The sequence below is a fragment of the Gastrolobium bilobum genome, unplaced genomic scaffold (genome assembly GCF_033153095.1).
Source record: "Gastrolobium bilobum isolate Gb01-03AN ecotype WA unplaced genomic scaffold, APGP_CSIRO_Gbil_v1 utg500, whole genome shotgun sequence".
Taxonomy (NCBI): Eukaryota; Viridiplantae; Streptophyta; class Magnoliopsida; order Fabales; family Fabaceae; genus Gastrolobium; species Gastrolobium bilobum.
The window spans coordinates 1,168,556-1,192,126 of record NW_026896335.1 but is presented as its reverse complement, the minus strand read 5'-3'; the positions used below and the strand labels follow the sequence as shown (position 1 = coordinate 1,192,126).

The 23,571-nt window shown below is 32.7% G+C and overlaps 1 protein-coding gene and 1 long non-coding RNA gene across 3 annotated transcripts; both read right to left on the bottom strand.

Moving 5' to 3' along the window:
• Positions 1 to 12,530: 12,530 nt before the first annotated feature.
• On the bottom strand, positions 12,531 to 14,321 carry LOC133299138 (uncharacterized GPI-anchored protein At3g06035-like). 2 transcript variants are annotated; one of them, XM_061498575.1, is made up of 3 exons: positions 14,234 to 14,321; positions 12,869 to 13,300; positions 12,531 to 12,786 (listed from the first exon to the last, which is right to left on the bottom strand). In XM_061498575.1, exons 1-3 carry the CDS (start codon positions 14,316 to 14,318, stop codon positions 12,638 to 12,640), a joined length of 666 nt encoding a protein of 221 aa, XP_061354559.1. In that variant the 5' UTR covers positions 14,319 to 14,321; the 3' UTR covers positions 12,531 to 12,637. The 2 variants fall into 2 exon arrangements, with proteins under 2 accessions (XP_061354559.1, XP_061354560.1); XM_061498576.1 differs by having other exon boundaries at positions 12,681 to 13,300.
• A 6,153-nt stretch (positions 14,322 to 20,474) lies between these two features.
• Positions 20,475 to 22,791, bottom strand: LOC133299192 (uncharacterized). Its single transcript, XR_009749901.1, has 3 exons — positions 22,605 to 22,791; positions 22,054 to 22,193; positions 20,475 to 21,194 (listed from the first exon to the last, which is right to left on the bottom strand). It is a non-coding gene; the product is annotated as an uncharacterized LOC133299192 (long non-coding RNA).
• Positions 22,792 to 23,571: the final 780 nt, after the last annotated feature.

Sequence of the window (23,571 nt, the reverse complement as noted above, 5' to 3'; positions counted from 1 at the left end):
GTACCTAAACTCAAAGTATTCAACTCGTCTCCTAGCCAAACACCTAGTAGCTCGAACTTAACTCAGCTATGATACCACTGTCAAGTCCAGGGCAAACCCATGGTGGGAGATTACCACCAATGGGTTAAACTACTCTAACTATAGCAAATGAGTCCGACACCATGTCAACCAAAACCTAAAGTATTGAGTTTATAGGTCGCCCATTTAGATACATTTCACCTATTTCATTACCAACCACTGTATAATTCATTACACTTGAATATTCCAACAAAATTATTCTCTTTTTTTAATAAATTTTCTCCTTTCTTCTAGTGTTGTGATAGCCTAACAAAATATGTATATTTATACTTTTAATTATATTACTATTTAAATATGAGGAATATTATATTTACAAATTTTTTGTTTATAAATTCTTACAAACGGCACTAAGTATGACCGGTTATACTTCAATTAAAAATGTATGACCGGTCATATTTAATGTAATTTGTAAGAAAAATTTGTAAACGCCTTTAACTATTATATAGTCATATACATGATTAAAAATTTGACATTTATCGTAGTTATCTTTCCACTGCATACTCACCTAGGATCAGCAACAGATGCGCTTATCCTCTAATTATAAGACTTTTTTCGTAAACTCATCTTCAAATACCGATAGAATAATGATCCGAGGGTAGGGTAACAGCGGCAACAAATAAAATTAACAATGTTTTTGCAGTTACTACTCTTGTTTAAAAAATAATGACCCTAGGGAAGAGCACCAGAGGAAGGAAAGAAATGAAATAAAATGAACAATTTATTTCACTTATTCCAGGGTAATTTAGAAATTTCACATATCAAACATACATTAAATATGTAAATATAATAAAATGATTAAAATCATTTTAATTTATTTCAACATATTAAGTGAATTTATCATTAGCAAGAAAAAATTATTTAATTTTTACATCATTTTATCTTCATTCTTGATAGAATAATTGATTACTTTAAAACTTGATAATGTATTTGATAATTTAATTAATTGTATCTTTCAATATTTTTAAAATGGGTCCAAAAAACTAATGAATACTAATCAGATTGTTGCCAAACTGCTAATAATTAAACATATGTTTTTATTTTATATAATATATTAAATAGTAGAAGCTAGGTGTAATAATAAAGTAACATTTATTTAAATTAAGTAATATCAACTTATATTTCAGGGTGTGCAGAATTCAGTATCGTTCGCTTTTCTTAGCTGAATTAAATTATACTGAAAAAAAAAATTCAGTTCAGAAAAGTGAAATAATTTATTTATTTTCGTTGGTACGACAACCATTAAATTGAAAAACTATAATCTAATAAATTGGATCAAATAAATACAATAACATGTCAACTTATCAATATTCTATTATTCAATTCACTAGTTTTTCTATTGGATCCGTCAGTTAGTTCCAATTTATTTTATTTATGATATCATTATTTAGGATCTCGAATTAATTTTATTATATATGTAAGAATTTATAGTTATATGACATACATAATTTCAGTATAAAGAATCAATTTAATGTGATTACCAAAAAAAAAGAATCAATGTAATGTTACTTAAATGTAATCATGCCTTGTATGTTTGAGCATCATATGATTATAATAAGGGATTAATATTTCTCATGTTGTAGAATATAAATTTTTATTCTATACATACATAAAAATATGTAGGGTCCATATTTTTCTTTTCTCTTTCTTCTTCATATAATCCTACACGAGTCCTACACATTTTTATATATAAGAGATAAACTTATTTCGTAAACATGAGAAATTTTAATCCCATATAGTAATTGCTTTATTTGGGTGAGTAATGGTTTTTTTTTTTTAATAATGCCAAGATAAAAATGTGAAAATGTAACTTTGAAGTTGTTTTTAATATACTAATGGTTCCCTTTTTGTCATGTCAAGAGCATTTTTCTGCACACACAAATCAAGTGAGTCTCACGCTTAAAAAAAAAATCTAGATATGAAACGAGATTCTTGTTACAGGAATAAACGGTATTATTCTTACAATATGATTATTATATTTCCTATATACTAATTATCATATCACAAAAACCTTTAAAACTGCTGATGTCACTGATTAAAACCATACAGAAAATAAAGATAATTTGTGGGCTTCAGAATCTAATATTTGGATATTTAAATCGTTGCATCTCTTTCTCTTAAAAATAAGTATCCAGTCAATGCAATCCACGAAGTCATTGTTTATGATGTAATCTACAATGCAAAATATCATCCATGAACATGGTGCCATGCATGTGTTAAAGAAAGGACATGTGTGAATGAAAGCGATGTTTGGATGACCAATTGGAAAGGATGGAAAATTCTTGGTACCCAAGAACAAGTGTTTTTTTTTTTTTTCCTAGAGGATAAATTGTTATCCTTTGAATATTTAACAAGACCTGCATTATTAATGATACCGAAATAAATTAGATGGTAAAATTTTAAATTGAGAAAGCCACACACACACACAATCCTCCTTAATAATTAAGAATGTCCGTCAAATAACATCAAAGTGGATTTATTGCATATTTGCAAAGGAGCTAGCATCTGGTTTTCTTGTTAGTTAAGCATTGGAAAGACTTTTGATTTTGTTTGTTGGCTACAGAAATCAACACTCTTTCCCTCCTTCCACAAAGTTTTTGAGAGCCAATTGTCAAATAGCACTCATTGGACCATAAAAAAGAAAAACTTTACATAGGCAATTTGTTCAAACATTTCTACTGGTTCTGGAGGGATTTTTCACATTTTTTTTATGTTTTTTTTTCTCATTGCTTAGTTGGTCAGATTGCATGGATGAGCTTTTTAACAAATGGACAATTCAATGTGTGCAACTTTTGAATGGCAAATGCGTTTCCATTCTCAATTTTTAAATGAAAATAATAATAATAAAGTTTTGATGAACAACACAGAAAGATCTATGAATAAATTAACCGAAAATGGCTTAGTGCCTGTTTGGATTATCTCTTTTTTAAACTAGAAGTTACTTATAAGTATAAGTTAGGCCAAACAGATTTTGAGAAAAACACTTATAATGAAATTTTTTTTTTTATAATAAAGAAAAAAGCTAAAGCTTTTTTTAAGTTCTTATCTGTTTTTCTTGAACTGTGCGTTTTTTTTTTAAATAAAGAGCTATAAAGATAGAAAGAGATAATTTTCTTGAAATATATGTTTTTAAGCTAAAATTTTTATATAATTATCAAACAATTTTTAATTTTTTTTTTTAGCTTTAGTTTATAATAGCTTCTGGCTTTAAAAATAGAAGGATGCAAATAAGCTCTTATTCATTGATTTCTTGGGAAGGAGAAGAAGATTGAGCATTGTAAAGAAGAGATCTTTAAAGGAAGAGTTGTCATGAAAGAAAGAACCTGAAATTATTGGTGGGTCTAACCTGCCATAGCGTGACCAACAAAAGGAAGAACCTTTGTCATAAAAGCATTCCATCATCCTCCATAGTTTAGAGTCTTTAGACCCCACCTCCACATCCACCCAACATTGGGCACCACCACACAGCACTCACTCTAGGGGGACAAAATTGGAGAAGTCAACCAATTCAGTCGTTAATTGGTTATGGATAATACAAAGTAATTCAAGAATTTATATATTCACACATTGGAAAGTGAAACAAACATATGCGGCCTATACTATTGGAGAACGCGGTGTATTCTTGACCATATTAATTTAAAACACAAATATAAATCATGAAACGAAAATAAATTGATTGTTAGTTGTTACTATTATAAAATTATTATTTCAAAGTACTCCAAAAGGAAAAGGATTACATCCTTTATTTGTATGGTATTAATGAGGCCTCTCTCTGTACTTCACTACCGAAATGGATAAGTATGCAGATATGAGTGTGATGGTGCATTAAACCTATATTCTCTTGTTTAAGAGAAAGTTACACGCATGCGTTTTATACACAGACACAAGGTTATTCCCTGTATCGGTTTCACTATCACTATAAAGCCTTGCTACATATACAAATCCTTCCTATTGATTGTGAATACAGAATGTGTTAAAGGGAGTATTCCAAATAGTGTGTTGGTAGCGTTCCTTATTGAGAATAATACTCACAAATCTTGTATATATATGTGGATGATTTTGATGCCTTCACGTACAAGCAAATAGACCATATTTTCTTTCTGTCTCTTTCCTTGCTTTGGGATTTCATTAATGACTTTTGAGGTGTTGGAGAGTATGGCCAAATATGTTTAATCCACGAGAAAGAAACTATGATTAAATCCTTGCAATGATAAAATTAAAGAGAGATCCAAAACAAGCACAAATACTGTGATGAATTTGACAAAGAGTAAAATGATATGGTCATAACTAAACAGATTTTTTTTTGGCACGAAAGGTGGTAGGAGGCATAGATGCCAACCAACTAACCTATACAGAAGAGCATATTCATGAGAATCATGACGCATTCTTCAGAATTTGGAGGCATGATATCACAATCTATGACTTTTCCCCCCTCTTTTTTAGCATTATGTTGTTCATAATGGTCCCCTAGCATAAGTGCTTTGGACCATATTTCAAAAGATATTGAGGTGATTCCTCTATGTGACTGTTTTCTTTCTTTCTTGTAAAAATTTTCTGTTTGTCGAGGGGTTAATGAATGAACAACTTTTATATATATAACTAGTGTGAACTTTTTCTTCTAGTGATGTTCCCAAAATAGCCATGAAAGATTTTGAACTTGTGCAAGAATCTCATAATGATGAATTATACAAATTTATGAATATCTCATCAGGGTGAAACCTCTGAAAAGTGGGGTGAACCTTTCAGAATTCATATAAAGCCAAGCTCTCTGTTTATTCTGGTCTACCACAGAAAGTGACACCTTTTTCATCTTCTTTCATGATTATTTCTCTCACCCTATCTCCGAAATGATATATTCGTGCATCTTTTCCGTTGTTGATATCCTCAGAAGGCCAGAATCTAGGTCTTTCACGTCAAGAAGTTTTTCTTTATGCTACCATATAGAGAAAAAGACGCGTCCACCTCTACCAGCACAAACATCTTATCATTCACTTTGGCCCTTTCTTATAATTCAAAATTCAGCCCCATGTTTCCATTCTTTTTACCCTTTCCATCACGTTCTTTCATTGTTGGGGGTCCTGCTGACAACTTTGATCAACACTGTGTGATTAAAAATATATCAGGAAAAAGTGCAGCTTTTGTTATTTTTTTGACCAAAACACTAATTTGAAAAGAAAGCAAAAGATCCCAATAGATCGCCTTGATTAATTCTATGGAACAAAAAGAATTAATGGGGATTTTTTTTTAATGATTTTTGTTCTAGGAAAATCAAGGCAAGCAGGGTCCAATAATCCAAATTATGCTTAATCTGGGAAGCACGTGGACAAATCAAGTGTAACCCGCAGGTAACATATGGCAATCCAAACAGCACCTTGCCCCTTAATTTACCCACATTAATCATTTTCTTATGATCTTGTTCTTGTGCGGTTTTTGACGTCAGAAATATATGACCTTCAACGGAAATGTACATGTCATTCTCAAATTTTCCTATAGTAAGCATGAAAACAACTAGCACCTAACGGGGTCAAGGAAGATACCGTTTTCTCTGATTTTTGTTTCAAGCTGTTTGGTTTTCATATGATTTATAGGAATTTGACACTTCACAATTCACATGCATTTCAACCGAGTGCATTCAAAGTCCAAATTTGAATTTAAAGGGAGACATTCCCGTATCTGTCATTGTTTAATTTAAATATATAATAGTGAACTAAATACATTGATCTATATATCCTGCTTCTATCGAGAGAACCCACATCTTTTATTATATATCCTAATGCATCATCTATCGTGTATAGATGCGTCTTAGAAAAATATAAAATCACGAACTTAACTTTACCCACCCGCTTAAAATTTACAAAGACTTGGGAATGGAAAGGATAGATTTCCTGACTATTTGGTTATAAGAGAGGCTCTAATAATGTCAATGATAAACAATTCTAAGAGCTTGAACTATGAAATAAATAAAATTATGGGTTCCCATCTGCAGTAAGTCCAATACGACGTCGTTTTGGGATGAAAATCACGATGTTTTTATAATTTTAATTTATTTCAAGTTATTATAGTCTTTTGTAATTATAATTTTCTAATCTTTCAATCTCAAAACGACGTCGTTTTGAAAGTAAATACAGATAACTTATCTGCATTAACTTAAGTGCAGAAATATTTTTTTGTAAAACCATGTATGAAAGGTTTATATCTCCAACAACACCTAACTAATGAAATCAAAAGGTAAGATTAGATCCATATATATTAGTGAGGCTTCAAATAGCTCCTGAGGATACTGTTGACTCCACGACTGTGGCCATCTCTATCACGGTGCATGCAACACCCCATTAGTCCATAAATATCAACCAAGCTAAAAATTAAAATAAAATAAAATAATATCTATCTAGGATCAACTTTCAGCTTAAGATCTTACGACTTAATAATGACTTATCTTTAACAAAACCTATAGACCGGAATGAAGTAGGTCCCACCATTTTGTCAATTCTTAAAAGATAGGTTAAAAGCATGCACAATCTAAATCCATCAATATAAACAGCAAAATGAAGTTTGATAAATTATTAATTAAAACAGCAGTCCTTACGTTCCTTGGTTCAAGTTGTTTCCATGATATAAACAAGATTAATAAAACCACAATTAACTAAATACGCAATTTACAAACTCTAATGATTAATTCCTTTTTGGAGCTACCAATTAAAAATAATTCCTTTTTGGGAAACAAGAATATCATAACATTTTTATATCATGATTTTATTAATTAAAAAACAAAAAAATATTTCTGTAGTTAATGCAGATAAGTTATCTGCATTTATTTTCAAAACGATGTCGTTTTGGATTTGAAAGATTAAAAAATTATAATTATAAAGACTATAATAACCCTGAAATAAATTAAAATTACAAAAACACCATGATTTCCACCCAAAACGACGTCGTATTAGGCTTACTGCAGATAATTAAGCAGATAAATTATCTGCAGTAGCTACATAAAAAGCAAACCCTTAAAAAAATACAGGTTTTAACACATTCTAAACTTATTTCAAACAAAAAAAGTTTGAAATATGGATTAAGGTGCAATTAACATCAACATCAACTTTATCTCAAATTAGCTTAGACTGGTGGCAAATGAACCCAAATGACAAGTATAAAAAATTGAGGAAAAAAAGATAAAAATAAAATTAAAAAAAATATAAATAACACTATAAATTACAACATAGCAATAAACAGTTATGAAGAAGAATAAAAATAAAATAAAATAAAGTAAAAATAGAGATACATAAGAGAGAAATATCATCAGAGAACGAAAAAAATTAAAAATAAAATAAATAAGAAAGTAAAAATGAAAATACATAAAAATTAATTTTTTTAAAGAAATAGAGAGGAAAAAATAAAGAAAAAAGAGAAAATAAATAAATAAGAGGGGGAAAAAGTAAAATAAAAGAAAAGAGGAAAGAAAAAAAAATGTAAAGAAAGAAAGAAAGAAATGGAGATATAGGGGGAAAAGACTAAAAAGTGACCATTTTATAAAAAATGGGAAGGAAAACGAATTTCACTCCTGGCAATATTTTCAATTCATCTTAAGACACATTGTCCCATCAATCTATATATCACTTTATTAAATCTAACAACATCAACATAATTGGTAAAATGGATCTAATTATCTCATGTCTCATGCAATAGGAAAAAGATAGTGGGGTCTATTATTTTTTTTAAAGAAAAAATAGTGGACCTCAATGCTTTATCTTTGTTGCATGAGATGCAACATAAGATAATTATTTTCTTTGATAAAAATATAAAAACTCGTAATGTAGAAATTAAAAAACAAGCCCTATTTACCAAAAAAAAAACAAGCCCTAATTTTTATTTTTATTTCATTTTTTACTGAAAGCCGTATATATGGGTTGCAAATTTTTAAGAAGAAAAGATGAGTCACTCTTCTCATAAATATTATAAAAAAGAAAAGAAAAGGGAAGACAAATGGTCCATGAATTGCTTCCGCAAATGGATTCACTATATAATAAAACCGGAAAATGAATCCATTAGAATATAGATTTAGGAAAAGAAAACCTAAGGAGCACATGTGGCATATATAAATGAAGATTTTTTTTCTGCAACCGTATTATTGATTATTGATTACCCCACCAGTTAGGTTGAGCGGCTTTTTAAGATCATGAAAAACAAATTTCTTACCATTTAAATTAATAATTGTTGGCTTAGAAGAGGATTTAGATATGCTGATTTTTTTTACTGGCATAAATGTGGTACGAACCAGCTAATATTCAATGAACAAGTAATCAGAAAATTTGTTAGTAGATATTTTGTATATTTCAAGAGCTTAAGAATTATTTAGTATGGATTACATTACTATATATTGTAATCTCCGGCCTAAACCTGTAACAAATTTAATTAGATTAATTACTGGTGAGGTCAGGAAAATTTTCCACTTGACTCGAGGAAAAGAAAAAGTTTGCCAATGAATAGTTGTAAAGGAATAAAAACAAGGATATACAGATCATGCCAGCTTTTGAAGTGAGCTTCATTTTCAAGAATTCCAGATTCAACCAAAACAAGAAAATAATTGAAAAAAAATAAAATTGGGTTCTTAACTTAAAAGGAAAAAAAATTGAAGTGCAAGAGAAAGAATATCAAGAAAAGTTCGCATAACCTACCCTGTTCGTCAACCAACCTCAAGTTTTTCTTTCCATTTCTAGTTAATTTCATACTTTTAATAATGAATTAAATTTTTCTACAAAGAAGCTATACTCACTATCATTTTTTCTTACCACCTCTTGATGCCAACTTTATTATTGTTTCTATTTCTTTTTATATTATGTAAACATATAAGTACAAACCTCAAATATGTAGTATGTCCAGTCTGTAAGACAAAATGATCAAGAGCCATCATATGCCGTACCCATCATTGAATTTGCAGTTGGGATTTTCAAGTGTGATAGACATTGGTTGGTAACGAGCAAAGTTCACTGGATATAAGTGGATGGATTCATGAATTCACTGCTTTAAGGTTTTAGGTTGTAACATGGTATCAGATCCACTTGATATTAGTGGTCTAGCTTAGCCCATTGGTGGGTGGTCTCCCGCCACGGACTCCTCTTGGGCCCGTCTGACAGTGGTATTAGAGCCGGGATAGGCTCGAGCTAGCCTAGTGATTGGCTAGAGACGGGTTGAGTACTTGGACCTGGGATACTTGGTTGAGGGGGAGTATACCAATGTTGGGTTTCACACTAGATGAGGAGATTATTGAGATATTCAAGTGTGATGAGTCTTACATTGGTTGGTGTTGGGTGTGAACTTGGTGGTTGCTTAAAATATTCTTATAAAGGGTGTTCCCATACTTCAGTTCATCAAAAGAAACACATTCGTTCTCTTGACTTCAACCCAAGTGCGCAAGTGCACGCATCAAGTAATAAATGAGACTATTAGTGCCCATATCCGTTCCCACGCAAAGTGTACAGAGAGATTGAGTTAGTGGAGCAGGTGTATGTAATGTTCTCATTCCGTTTTCCTTTTTCTACTTTTCTCAAATGATTACATCATCATTCGTTCCCCTGCTGTGTTTTTATTACAAAGATATAAACACGTGTTTTTAATGCTAAAGTTGCTCATCAAATGAGGGAACGGATGGTATTTTGCCATTAAAATGGGCTTAGATGAGAACGAATTCTCGCCCCATCAGTTGGTAATGGGCTAAGTGAAGTGGATATAAGTGGATGAATCCAAGAACCCAATGCATTAAGGTTTTGAGTTGAGACATGGTGTCATACCTACTTGATATGGTAATGTAGCCTTAGCTCACTCCTCCTAGACCCGCCTGACATTCTGGTCCACAAACTTAACCTGTTGGCCACAAACAAGGTACACAAGAAGCTTCAAAAGTTGATTTCTTCACGCGACCAGAGTCGTCTCCCATCTTAGTGGTGGCAAAGCGGGCACCCCACCCAGCCCCGCCATCAGCCCAATTAAAAAATGAGTCAACCTCCATGCCCTGCTTTTGAAAGTGAGTTGAAAAACTCAACCCGCCCCGCCAACCCACCAAATAAGATATATGCATTCAAGGAGTAGTAGGTTGGAAGAAAAGACCAAGGATAGCTACATTAATCACCATTACAAGGATTCAGCAGACACAAAACAACGTTAGGATAACTAATAATAAATTATGACTAAACAAAAAATTTAGGAGTAAAGTAAAATTTTATGTATAAAAAAAAAGCGGGATATACGGGCCAACCTGCCCCGTAGTGATTCAACTCGCTTTTGACTCGCACTTAGACAGGGTGGATTACACGGGTTATAAAACATAACCCACCCCGCCATATTTGGCGGGCGGGTCGGGGCGGTCGCCACCTCTATTTCTTAATTCAATCATTCTCATTCTCCTTCTCATCAATTGCTTTTTCTCATCAAATTTGAGTCGTGCTTAAAAGTTATCAATAGTTCCCATCGTAAGTCTTCTCATTTCAGCCTGTTTTTTAGCCCACTCAAAATCACGGGGTAGGAAAAAATTTCCAAACTGCTACGACGTCAAACCCGCTGCTAGTTGCAGCGGGTTTCATTTGCCACGTGGTACGAAACCTAAGGCCACCAAACTCGTTGTCATTGGCTAACAACAGTCTGACTAGTTTGACCACCAAACTCGTACTCGACAATAAGTTTGGTGGTCAAACCAGTAGATTGCTATCAGCCATTCTGAAACTCGCCACGAGTAGCAGCAAGTTTAAAGGTATAGACTCACATGATGATGACACGTGACACAAAATTGCGATATATTTACCGTAAAATTTTGGAAGGTCATAACTTTTGATTTGAGTGTCCGAATAAGGTGCTTTCTTTTTTGATTTCACGTAACTTTTGAGATTTATGCATTGGCAAGTCAAAAATTTCCTAAAAATGTTTCCTTGTGCCCCATTTGGCATATTTTATCTTTGTGAATGATGTTATTTTATTCTTATTCTTATTTTTACTTTTCAACACTAACAAATAATCCTCCTAGAATTTGTCAGTGCATAGATCTCAAAAAGATATGTGAATTAAAAAAAATTATCTGATTTGGATACTCGAGCCAAAAGTTATTATCTTTCGAAATTTTACGATAAAACTTTCTAAATTTTGTGCTATGTGTCATAACCTGTAAGTCTAGAAAGTCTCTACCATTGATAGTGAGTTCCATATTGGTTGCCACGTGTCCTAGCACAGCTGAGCGTTCTGACTGTTTTGATCACCAAACTCTCTGTCAATGATAGAGTTTGGTGACCTTAGGTAACGTGACACGTGGCAAACCATACTCGCAACAACTTTCAACGAGTTTGGAGCAATAGCAATTTGACAAAATTTTTCAACCCCGTTACAATCCGGTATTTTTTTTTGGTAAAACGTGGCGCAGTGGCCAAAATCCCCTCAAAATTCGGCCTTTACGACTTGTTATTCGACTTGCAATCCTCGAGTTTTAATTTTCAATTTTCTTAATTGCGCATGGCTCACAGCTCAAGGGACAAAAGGGAATCCAGTAAGAAAAGAAATCTCAAACAAGTGCTACCGAAAGTTGGCTAAGCTTTTAACAAGGGCAAGATCATGGGCTGATTATCATGAGAGGTACTTTTCTTCTCAAGAACAGTACACGAGGTATATTGAAATGATCACTTCCCAATGCAAGAGAATTCTGGACTTCAAGGTTTTGGATTTGAGTTTTTTTTTTTTAAAGGAAAGGTTTTCAGTCGTGCAATATGCTGCAAAATATGGGTTGTATACTTCTGAAGTCAACATAATTCCTAAGGTGCTTCTAATGTATTTGAGCAATTCATTTTGAGGTGCTTCTTTAAGGAGGAGAGCTGAATTTGCCTTCATCTCATGCTGCTTTCACACATGATTCCTCCCCTCACAAAGCTCAAGTCTTTAGACATATATAGAATGAGGCAAACCAAGCATGGCATACATTTCTATAAAGAAAATGTAATATGATTTAAAAGAGCTCGTGGGGACATGAGGGAAGCGAGGGGATGATGATGAAGAAAGTTGAGAAGCATTGAGAAGGACATATATAGAGCCTGCAAGTGAAGAACAAGAGAACATTGAGAAGCATGCTGCTCGTTTCAGTCTCTAGCTCAGCAAGAGAAGAAAGTTGCCCTTAATTCGCATTCATGGCAGTGTACACGAGTTCTCAAAACTGCTTTTGGAAACAGTGATAACATATTCTCAGTGTCAGACTAACGGATTTCTACTAGTTGTCACTTGTGCTTTGCATTGAAGCATGTTTACCAGTACTCACTAATACAAATGTTAATCATCGTGCTGTATTTTTGTCAATGTTACCCTTTAAACTGAATTAGATGGTTTTGAAACTGCGCACTGGGCAACCTCAATATCAAATAAACAACAAAATTTCCATTTTTTACTTGTGAGTTGCCATCAATGGTACAATTTATTCCCTCCTATTCTGATTTGGCAAATGTAAAGCTTTCAAAATAAACCAAAAAAGAGATGATGACAACAATAAGATAACAAACCTCGAGGGAAAATGCTTTTTTTCTCTATAGCATTCAGCAGACACTTACAATATTGAAACAACGCCTATACGGTGATCCCTCTGTGTTTCACTAGAAAAGCATTTGTCTTCATTATTTTCATTTTTCCATACGATACTTAAACGAAACCAGACTGTCAATACTCGAACGAAAGTGGAACAATGAACAGCATCCTCTAGTTCACAACAGGAAAATGTTACTAACTAACAAGACTATTGAACAGTAAATCAATCCAATTTTGGAAATCAAATTGGCACCATTATAAGTCTCTGGAACAAAGCTTCCTTCAGAGGTGTTAGTGGTCAGTACGACAACAATCCAGTTATCTTCTGAACCAATACCAATTCCTGTATACTTTGAGTCATTGAGATTATCCGAATAGTGAGATTGCGTAAAATTAGTGAGGACAAGGCTTGGAACCAGGCCAGGAACACAAGCAGGCATTACAGATCCATCCCTTGTGTTAGAAATATTCAAGTGGCATTTAGTTAAAAGGTCTGGGTAGTTGGAGAACTGAGGCTCTGTACCTGGTACGGTGTTAGCACCTGTGGTATTTGTACAGGGTTGACCCTTGAACTGGTCAGCTATTTCTCCAGCAAAGCAATTTGCATTTTCATTCTTTGTTAGAGATGTCAAATTTAATGATGCCCTATACTTGTTGATTCCCTGATACAGATCATCTTCCTCACCTGCAGGGGGTATTAAGGTTAGTACAGTCTCAAAATGTCAACTTCAATGGGTATGGTTATATCTGTGTGCATGTTTGTGTGCAAGGATACGAGACAGGAGGGATTTTCATGGAACATAAATAAATAATCTGACTTTATTCTTTATTATTTGATATATGGTGCTATTACTTCATAGAGTCACATGAAAAGTAGAAAAAGGCTAGACAGCTGCAGATCAATACATCCTGTGATCTGTAGAGACATTTCACTCAGATAAGTTACATTGAAATCTAAATGAATTATACCTCTCCAAAAGCTATTTAATTTACAAGTTAATTCCAATATAACATATGTGAATCAATCAGAAGAGGAATCCGTGACCTGTAGTAGCAAGCTTTAAATACTTTATCAACAAGACTAATGAAAAATAAATCACTAGCAACAATGCAACATGGAACTCCATGGTAGTCATATTAGCAGACAATTAGGTTATTCTATGAACATCAGGTCAACCTGCTGATACCCAATGGCCAAATTTGAATAAAAACTACCAGCGTTTTTTAATTAAGAAAATTGCAAATATTTTCTATTCACAAGCAATAGCATGATGCAATTGAAAATTTCAAAACTGTTGTACAGCAATCAGCAGCACTCAACTCAAATGAGCAGATCTAAAAAGATCAACATCAAAAGACCCAGTAATGACAGATCAATCGCTCTCCTAATCACAGATCTAGCTCACATTGCCTATTGAGAAACTCAAAAAGAGACCGAATACCCAGAAAGTAAAAGACTTAAAGTCGTAAACTTGATGTCAGTTTAGCAGATTCTAGTTCACTGGGTGAAGCAACCATGCAATAAAAGCTTGATAATATAACAAGTGAAATCCATTAGAGGATAATGAGAATTAGCTGATCCAAGAAAGACTGCAATATGTTAAGAGAGTGTACTTACCATGGTCGCATTTAACTGAGTGATTCAGCAAGAGAATGGAAGAAAGGAAGAGTGAGAAAAGCACAAAGAATTGGAACAACACCATTGTTTGTATTGTGGGTTGAAGCGGAGAGTTGAAATTGAATGAAAATGGTACCTATTAAAAGCTGTAGACAGCACAGTACCGAACTGACGAAGACGTCACAACTGCAACGACAACGTTTTATTCATTATGTTTACTAACAGACACAGTTGCTATTAATTAATAAAAAAATTTGTACCAAAAAAATAATTAATAAAAATTTGACCAAATATAAAATGACTACAAGTCTACAACATTCAATCCACTCTTACAAACATACATAATTTTATATTTCTAAATTTTTTATTTTTTATGATTCGAAAAAAAAATTATTTTTTATCCGCTTACAGTCTATATAACCCCAAATATAAAATAAAGTATTTCTCCATTATCAAATAAGAAATACTACACGACCTAGACTTTTTAGCGTGTACAAGGTAATATTTTAAAAAAAAAAATCTCAATTTAAGGAACAAAAATAATTATATATAATATCTGGTAAAATTAATTTATTTTTTCGTTTTAAAAAATGAACTGGAAACATAAATGGATAAAAATAAAAAATAACTATTTTCCTTATATCCTAAATATCAAATATATAAAGAGTTCGGTTTTTCTGCTGTCAAGATACATAAAATATTTACATTGAGCCCAAAATAATGTCGTTTTAGGGCAAAAATCAATGTATTTCTGCAATTATAATTTATTCCATGGTTATAATAGTCTTTCTCATAATAGTTTTTTAATTTTCAACCTAAAACGACGTCATTTTAAGAGTGAATGTAGATAATTTATCTACATTAACTGCAGAAACATTAAAGCCTATATTTTATGAAATATATCATCAGGTTTAACTACAAATTATTTATTAAATATATATTCTTTTATAGGAAATAAAAATAAATTATATAATCACACACAAAATAAAAAAAAATCATTTATTCCCAAAAATAATTCCAAAAAACAAAATAGTTATTGTACATTCCCCTGTTGCCACGAGTCAACAAATCCAACGTGCAATGCAGTTATTGTTCCAGACTTACACTTACTGCAAAAAATATAAAAATAAAAATCGTTTGGATTTTATTATTTTTCTGATTCAAAAATAAAGTTCATTGTTTGTTAATAAAAACAAGAACCTTTTCAAAAAAAAAAAAAAAAAAAAAACCCAAAGGTTCAAAGGCAGACCCACGGGAGGGGCTAGGGTTGCCACCGCCCCTCCTGATTTTTAGAATTTTTTTTACTATATATATATATATATATATATATATAATTGTGGGCTGGAAAATAAAATTTAGACTAAAAAATTTAAGTAATTGGGCTGAAAATTTCAAAAAAACTTAAACAAACATAACTTTAGAAATTGAAATTGTAGTTTTTTACAAAAGAAGGAGCAAACTTTTAGGGCTCAAGAAAAAATTTCAGAATCAGGCACACTTGATTATCAAGAGGGTGGCGAAAATCATTGTCAAAGAAGACAACAGCAAAACACACAAACAGGGGTTCCAATTTTTTGAGCTAAATATTGGAGAAGAAAAAGAACCTGCATCCATTGTCGAATAGAAGATAATCAAGACCAGACTTCAAAATTGAATGGAAAACCAATTTCTTGATGATTCTTTGATTACATATGTTGAAAAAGAAATTATTTTGAATTTTAGCACAAATTCAATTATAGAAGAGTTTAATAATATTAAAAAAAACGTAGAGAAAGATTTAAGTGAATTGACCTTAAATTTTGTAATAAAACTCTTTCACACTTTTTATATTAGGTTCATATATGATTGTATGTACTTTTCTTAATAATATAAAAAAAAAAAATTTGCCCCCCTCTATAAAAATTTCTGGGTCCGGCCACTGCAAAGGTCTCGAACCCCTAATATTTTAAATGTACCAAAAAAGAAAAACAACAAGAGCAATGTTAATTGAACAGTAACAACCCAAATCCCTAACATTGTAAATAAAGTTCACTGGCGGTCATAATTTACTTTCATCATAACGAATTACTGTTAAACTTATAAAAAAAATTTGAACTTGGTAACTTCGTAATATATAAAGGGCCTTTTCTCCTCTGGGCAGCTTCAATCGTCCGCTTCATATCCTCACATGTTTCACTACTTCAATTAGCTAGTATATAAATTACACTACTTAAAAGAAAAGAAAAAAGAACAGGAACTCTACATGTTATGCCAAAACTATGCATAATGGGTGAAACCTCAGCATATTGCCACCCCTTTAAGAGAATGATAATTGCGGTTGTACGAGTGTCTAGTTAAAATTTGGACAATTGAACAATTTAAAGAAAGTTGAATTGAGATTTAGAGTGATATACCTTAGAGAAAGGAATATTCCGTGTTGGTCCAACCACATACAGTTGAACCTGATCCAAATAGATGCTATTTGATGTAGTGACCGGATATCAACATATTAGTGCTCTATTATGTGGAATAGTATTGCAGGATTGGATCTTCAATGCGGTAGGACAATATTTTGGCTAGAACAAGTAGTGGTGGGTACGTGCAAGACAATTTAATGCTTAAGTCTGTATTTAAATAATGAGTTTAAGTATAATGAAATTGATGATGTACTTGTGTCTTTGCCTCTCTATTTACAATATGCGGGATGACTTGCTTCTAAACTCAGCGGACAACCTTTGTGTACCAGTACAGTTAATATGCCCTTTGATTATCTGCCTAGGATAATTTGTGCAGCCTATTGGTTTAGGTGGGATATCTATTGGTGAACTATATTGTTGAGATTAACGGTGACAATTTAAATTAACACGACAAGACACAAATTTGACATATACACGAACTCCACACTAATTTGAAAATATGTCAAAATCTTTGACACGAACATGACCTATTTATTTTGCAAATTAACACGACACGACATGAATGACTTGTTATCCTCATAGTGTGTCGCTTATTATGACACAGTACGATACGACATAAATAACTTGTCAACCTCAAATTGTGTCGCTTGTTATGCTAGTTAACACAACACGATACAAATAACTTCTATTAATATTCACATGAGTCAATTTTGTGTTTGCATGTTGACATGCGACACAACACAAATTTTTTCATGTTAGGTTTTATCAATATGAACATAAACATGAATTTGAAAATAGATTAACTACCAAATGGTGGTAGGTCAGTTGGTAGCAAGGGAGCTGAATAAATGAAAAAGAAAGAGCCTCGGTTCAATCCTCACATGCTACCTTTCGGAGTGATTTAAATATCTTCATCACTAACCCGCTCCGCACTCCAGATTGGTCTTATAGCCAGCTCAAAGAGTTGAAGCTTGTGGGAATACCGGGTGGAACCAACTTGTCTCAAAGAGATAATTAGAATTAGATTAACTTCAAAAAAAGAAAATAGATGAACTCGATCACAAGTTTTTTGTGTTGAGTCAATGGATCATGTTAAAAATTATCATCTCTAACTAAGACTTAACTAAAAACTTATGTTTATTGTTTATTCATTAGCTGTGTGAAGAGGTTGATAGTCTTATGTAGCTAAATAATCTTATGGAATTAAGTATATGCGTTTCTAACATTTTTTCTTATTTTTTTGACCGTACTATGCTCATTTTTAAATAGTTTGACTGGATTAATTTCCTAGTCAAACTTATTATCATACTAATGCATTACGACGTGGTAATGATGTCACCAAATTCAAACATGGTAGTTTGGGTACCACGTTTGGTGTCAAGTGTCATGTCACGTCTGAACATGGTAGTTTGAGTACCATGTTTGGTGTCAGGACAACCAAAAATGTCTCTGTTGTGCGTCAATATATACCCTCTCCCTCAAACGAGATCAACTCACAAATTCTTTCTTATTCAATGTACTTTTTACTCACTTCTCACTTACCTAATAAATTCTCTTCTTCCAATAATTTTGTTTTAAGTTCAACTTTCTTCTTCAAATACGTAATTTTTGCTCACTTACCTGTTGAATTCTCTTCTTCCAATAATTCGTTTTAAGTTCAACTATCTTCTTCTTCTTCAATAGCCACCGACTCTTTTTTTGGTTAATTTCATTTTTTTATATCAGTAAGGAGAGTGTTACCTGAATTTGTTAGTTGCGGTTTAAATTAAATTTCAAATGAATGTGTCAAACTCAAACAATGTCTGATTTTCAATTCACTTTTACAAATAATAGTTACGGTTAAATCCACAAATATATAGCATTCACTTGAAATTTAATTGAAATTGCAACTAACAAATTCCGGTAACTCCCTCCTTAATGATATAAAAAATGAAATAAAAAAAAAGACGGTGGCTATTGAAGAAGAAGATAGTTGAACTTAAAACAAATTATTGGAAGAAGAGAATTCATCAGGTAAGTGAGCAAAAATTACGTATTTGAAAAAGAAAGTTGAACTTAAAACAAAATTATTGGAAGAAGAGAATTTATTAGGTAAGTGAGCAGTGAGAAAAAATTATGTCGAATAAGAAAGAATTTATGAGTTGATCTCGTTTGAGCGAAAGGGTATACATTGACACACAGCAGAGACACTTTTGGTTGTCTTGACACCAAACATAGTACCCAAATTATCACATTCTGACATGGTACCCAAACTACCACGTTTAGACGTGACATGACACCTGACACCAAACGTGGTACCCAAACTACCATATCTAAATTCGATGACATCAATATCGCATCATAATGCATTAATATGGTAATAAGTTTGACTAAAAATTAATCCGATCAAACTTTTTAAAAATAAGCTTAGTGAGGTCAAAAAACCTATTTTCTTACTATTTAAGATTTTCACCTGGCCTGTTCTGAGTTGCTGTTTTAGTGGGCTTTCCTGTCTCTGATTTTGGGTCCATATCAAATAGAGTAAATGAATATAACTAGGTATCAATCATAAATATTAGGGGTGTTCATCAACCGATCCAAATTGATTCAAACCGCGGTGACCGATCCGAAAAACCAATAATCGAAAAAATCGAAAACCGAAAAAAAAACCGCAAATTTTAATTGGATTGGATTGATTTTTGGATTGGTTGATGAAAACCGATCCAATCCAAATCAATCCAATATATTAATTTCCCTCTACCTACTTGGGTCTTTCGTCAATCATAGCCTAAAAATTTCTAAACCCAAGACCCATTAACCCATCAACTAAATAAAAAAAAATCTAGTTACATCTCATCAACAAGATTTCGTGTAGAGTTTCATATCTCATTGCAAAAAAAAAATGATATTATCGTTTACTGATGCTTTTATATTTCAAAAAAAATAAAATTTACAAAGCCAATATATACAAAAGATGTTATTTACACGATAATTATAAAACAAATTTTAAGATTTTTAAAAAATTGAAAACCGATCCAATCCAAACCGAAAAAAATTGGATCGGATCGGATTTGAAAAAAAATTCAAACCGAAGGGATTGAATCGGATATTTTTTGTTTCCAAAACCGATCTAATCCAGATCGCGAACACCCCTAATAAATATGATTACAAAATGCAGTTAGTTAATCATAAAACTAAGATTTTTTTTACCAACAAAGCCCGACATAGTTAGTAGATAGCTGGGTCCTTTAAGCATGCTGATAGAGTTCGAACATATTTCCAAGAATCTATCATTTGTTGATAGATTTCGGCCGAGGGGATACTCTTGGAATAATTTCCAAAAAAAAAATATTTTTTTTTAAAAAAAAGTGTACGATGTATTAGTATGTCAATCAATACTAAGCCGTTAGCTCCCGCCGCAAATCCACCTTTTTTTAGGAGAAAGTTTAAAATTTGTCAAATTCAACAACTGATTACTGAATGCTGCCTGCCACTACCAGCGGTTAAGAGTTTCCTTATACCTTGTAGATTGCAGACTGAACATTATATTCCTTTAACTTGCCAGCATTGTGGTTGATAAATATTTCAGCCAACTTATATATTTCAGCTTCGAGATTCAAGCCAACTATACGACCATATCACAACCATGCTAGGAACATTTGGCTGGACATTAAAAGTAATACTTCCGACGTAAGAGCCAAAAGTAATACATAATTTTCAGAAGTAAACAAAACGCAGCAGTAATACTTCAGATGTTGGACAGAAAACTAACACAAAAGCCGTGTATGTAGGTTGCCTCCATAAAAGTTAAATGATCGTGACTAAACAATATGCTGACCCTCTGAGAGGCTTCAATAACTCTCTTGTTGAACTTTCACTCAGCATTCTCAAGCAAAATCTTTAGCACTCAATTTAAGATAAAGAAACTTGATATTTGCCATCATATGAAACACAAAACACTAGGATCATGAGATTTAGAAAGGGTGCCTCGTTGGCCATGGCATTTAGAGTGAGAAGATAACAGAGAGAAGCTCAAGTGAACACCTAGGGCATCCAACTTCATAACCACAAGCAGCTCTTCAATGGAGAAAGCCAAAAAATTATAATAACAAAAACTGGAGAGGGGACTTATGAGTGCCCAACATGCCCTCCCATTATTGGTCACGTACCAGTCAAGGCCAACAAGCTGCCACTCAACCACACCAATCCAAATACCACAATAATACATCACTAACAATATTGTTCTTATCGTGTTCATCTAAATCTTACATTAATCGACCAGTTTTATGAACATAATAATATTCATAATTAATGATAGCCCACATTTGTAAAATTCCAACAAATAAAGTGTGTACTAATCAATAAACTCAACAGAAGTGAGCATATTGCACTAAAATGAAGTAGAAAGTGAATGTGCACTATGAACGAGTGTGATAAAAATTTTGAATACCTGAGAAGACACCAGTGCAAGGACCCTCTCCAAAGAATCTATCATTTGTTGTTATTTGTGAGCTGCACCTGCTACAAACTTGATATTCGAAATAAGCATCCAAGGGTATTGGCATATGGGAGCAGAGGCTACTTTTCTGATTGGGCAGAAAGCGATTGTTGAGATTTATTTGGGTGCAGAAAATTGCTCAGCATAAAAAATGGCATTGGCTTTGAACTATGAAAGATTTTCCTAATATGGGTCGGTTTCAGAACAGAGGAAAACAGGGAAATATAGAGAGAACAGAGAAAAAAATTTCCTAATACTATGCTCCTCAGCCCCAAAAAAAATTTTTGCCCCCCTCCGCCCAATCCTGGCTCCGCCGCTGCTTTCATCCTTTCCCTAACCCTTGTAATGCTTTTGATTTTGGGAATTACTAGCTTAGCCAAAAAATTTACATTCATACCTTAATAGCTTCTCTCCCCAAAACCACGAATCACCAAATGAAGCAGGACTTACAAAAACATTAATAAAACTCCCACTTAAAGTAAATTCACATTGGCAAGAAATCTGCAAGTTGATTTCTGCTAGTACAGCATTTAATAATTTGTTTCTTTTTGCCACTTCACCTATTGTCCCTTTTCTTAAAGTCGGGAAGAAGAATAGAAGAACCCATCTTTCTATTTAATTCAATATTGTTTTCCCCTACTGATCATATGGGTTCACTATGACAAACCCAATATAACCAAATAACCAATGTGGGTTGCAGACCGAAAACTCTGTAAGTTATCCCTTTTATGACATTTAAATCATGTAATAGTTGTTCTGTTACTATACTTGTCTGATTTCTTTGACAAATTAGTAATGATCAAAATTCAAAAAAAGAAAGCAAAGATAATGAAGGAAGAGCACTACAAGACCACAGAAATAGAAGTTCGGTTTTGACAAAGAATAAATCAGCAAAGAAAAACAAGATCAAAACCAAGAAAACAGGGCAATCATCAGAAATTGCTAACCTGGACTAGTGCTTGGCACAAAACACTGTTGTCTGAGCAAATAAAGGGGACAACTTCCGTTTCTTGATACCAGAACAGCTTCTTTGCCGGATACAGGAGAGGGATCATTGAATTATAAGTCATCTCATGTTTTCCCATGCCTTGAAAAGCAAATAATTGAGTAGTTTTTCCAACAAAGGAAAAAAAAGATAAATACACTAAATATGCCCACCTTTTTTGCACTGATTTCTCAAAACAAAATCAAATTAGATTGACTTCAGAAAAAAGTCATAGTAAAATATTAATCCTAGAATTAATTAATTTTCAAGCTACAAAAACTCACATCAAATTTAATTTAAACAAATAAGCTTCATTTTCCTTCACTGGAAAATGAGCTAACTACCGTGAACACTGAACACTCAATTATACTTACAATTTATTTTTTTGATATAATTAATTATAATTGGCAAGAGAAAATAATACCAGAAGCAAACATTTGAAACAAAATGGATAGAAACAGAGTAACTGATTATAAAGGAAACAATTCGTATTTCAGGTTTGAAGGAAGTTACCATATCTAAGTCAACCATTTCAAGAGAAGCTGAGTTTCGTAATATCATCAGTAGCTTCACAAGATAACTTCGTAGGTACCACTGGCTCTGCTGGTAGTTCAACTAAACTGTAAAATACAAGTAGATGCTCAAGTAAATGAGCAGATGATTGAAAGCGTAGCATACACAGTCAAAAGAATTCAGAAGGGAGTCCAGAAAGTGCAGATTGAAAAATCTAGTTGGTTAATGTAAGTTTCAGTATAGAAGTTTGAACACACAATAACCGGCTTATGTTAGAAATTTATTTTACGGGGAATATTAATTAATTAGTTTTGTATTTAAAATTAATCGGGTCAATGGATATTTCAATATTATTATTGTAACTAGCTTATTGTGATCATATTGAATTGGGCTTCTGGCATCTGTTGTTATTGGGCCTAGTTGGGCAGCAGTGTAGTCTTTAGTGTGACCTTGGTTTCTCATGATTGGTGGACCCAGTGGACACAAACTCTTTTCTGGGTTATTAGCTAGGTCTCATCTCTAGCCTATATATATTGGAGTTAAGCTCCATAAGTCATGATGCTCCCATCGCTGAGGCTGCCTTTACAAAAGTAGGTGATAGAGAGGAAGATCTGGCATGTAGTTCCCTCCTTTCTTCCGCTTTGTGATGATTCAATAAGGTACACACACTTCCAACTTTGATATCATATTGTTTAGATATTTTATAATTATATACATGATTCAGGATTAAAATATTTCTCTCATTTAGTATCAGAGCCTTATGTATATGATTATAGGATCCATGTTGTTGAATGGAATCAAAGAATTTGGGATTTTTTTATGCATTATTTCATGATTTTTTTTTTGTCTTGAATTAAGAAACTTAGGGTTTTGCTCTACACGTCGAAATCTTTACGTTAATATTTACTGAGTTTTTGTTAGCTTCAATTAGCTATCCGACCTAAGTTTGCTATAGCTACAGTACCTT

What these genes read in the sequence shown, in the direction of transcription:
- LOC133299138 (XM_061498575.1), bottom strand. Translation starts at nt 14,318, where the DNA reads ATGGTGTTGTTCCAATTCTTTGTGCTTTTCTCACTCTTCCTTTCTTCC. An exon ending in CTCAGTTAAATGCGACCATG is followed by an intron (nt 13,301 to 14,233) that starts GTAAGTACACTC and finishes TACCCCCTGCAG; the next exon opens with GTGAGGAAGATGATCTGTAT. An exon ending in TGTTCCAGAGACTTATAATG is followed by an intron (nt 12,787 to 12,868) that starts GTGCCAATTTGA and finishes GTTGTGAACTAG; the next exon opens with AGGATGCTGTTCATTGTTCC.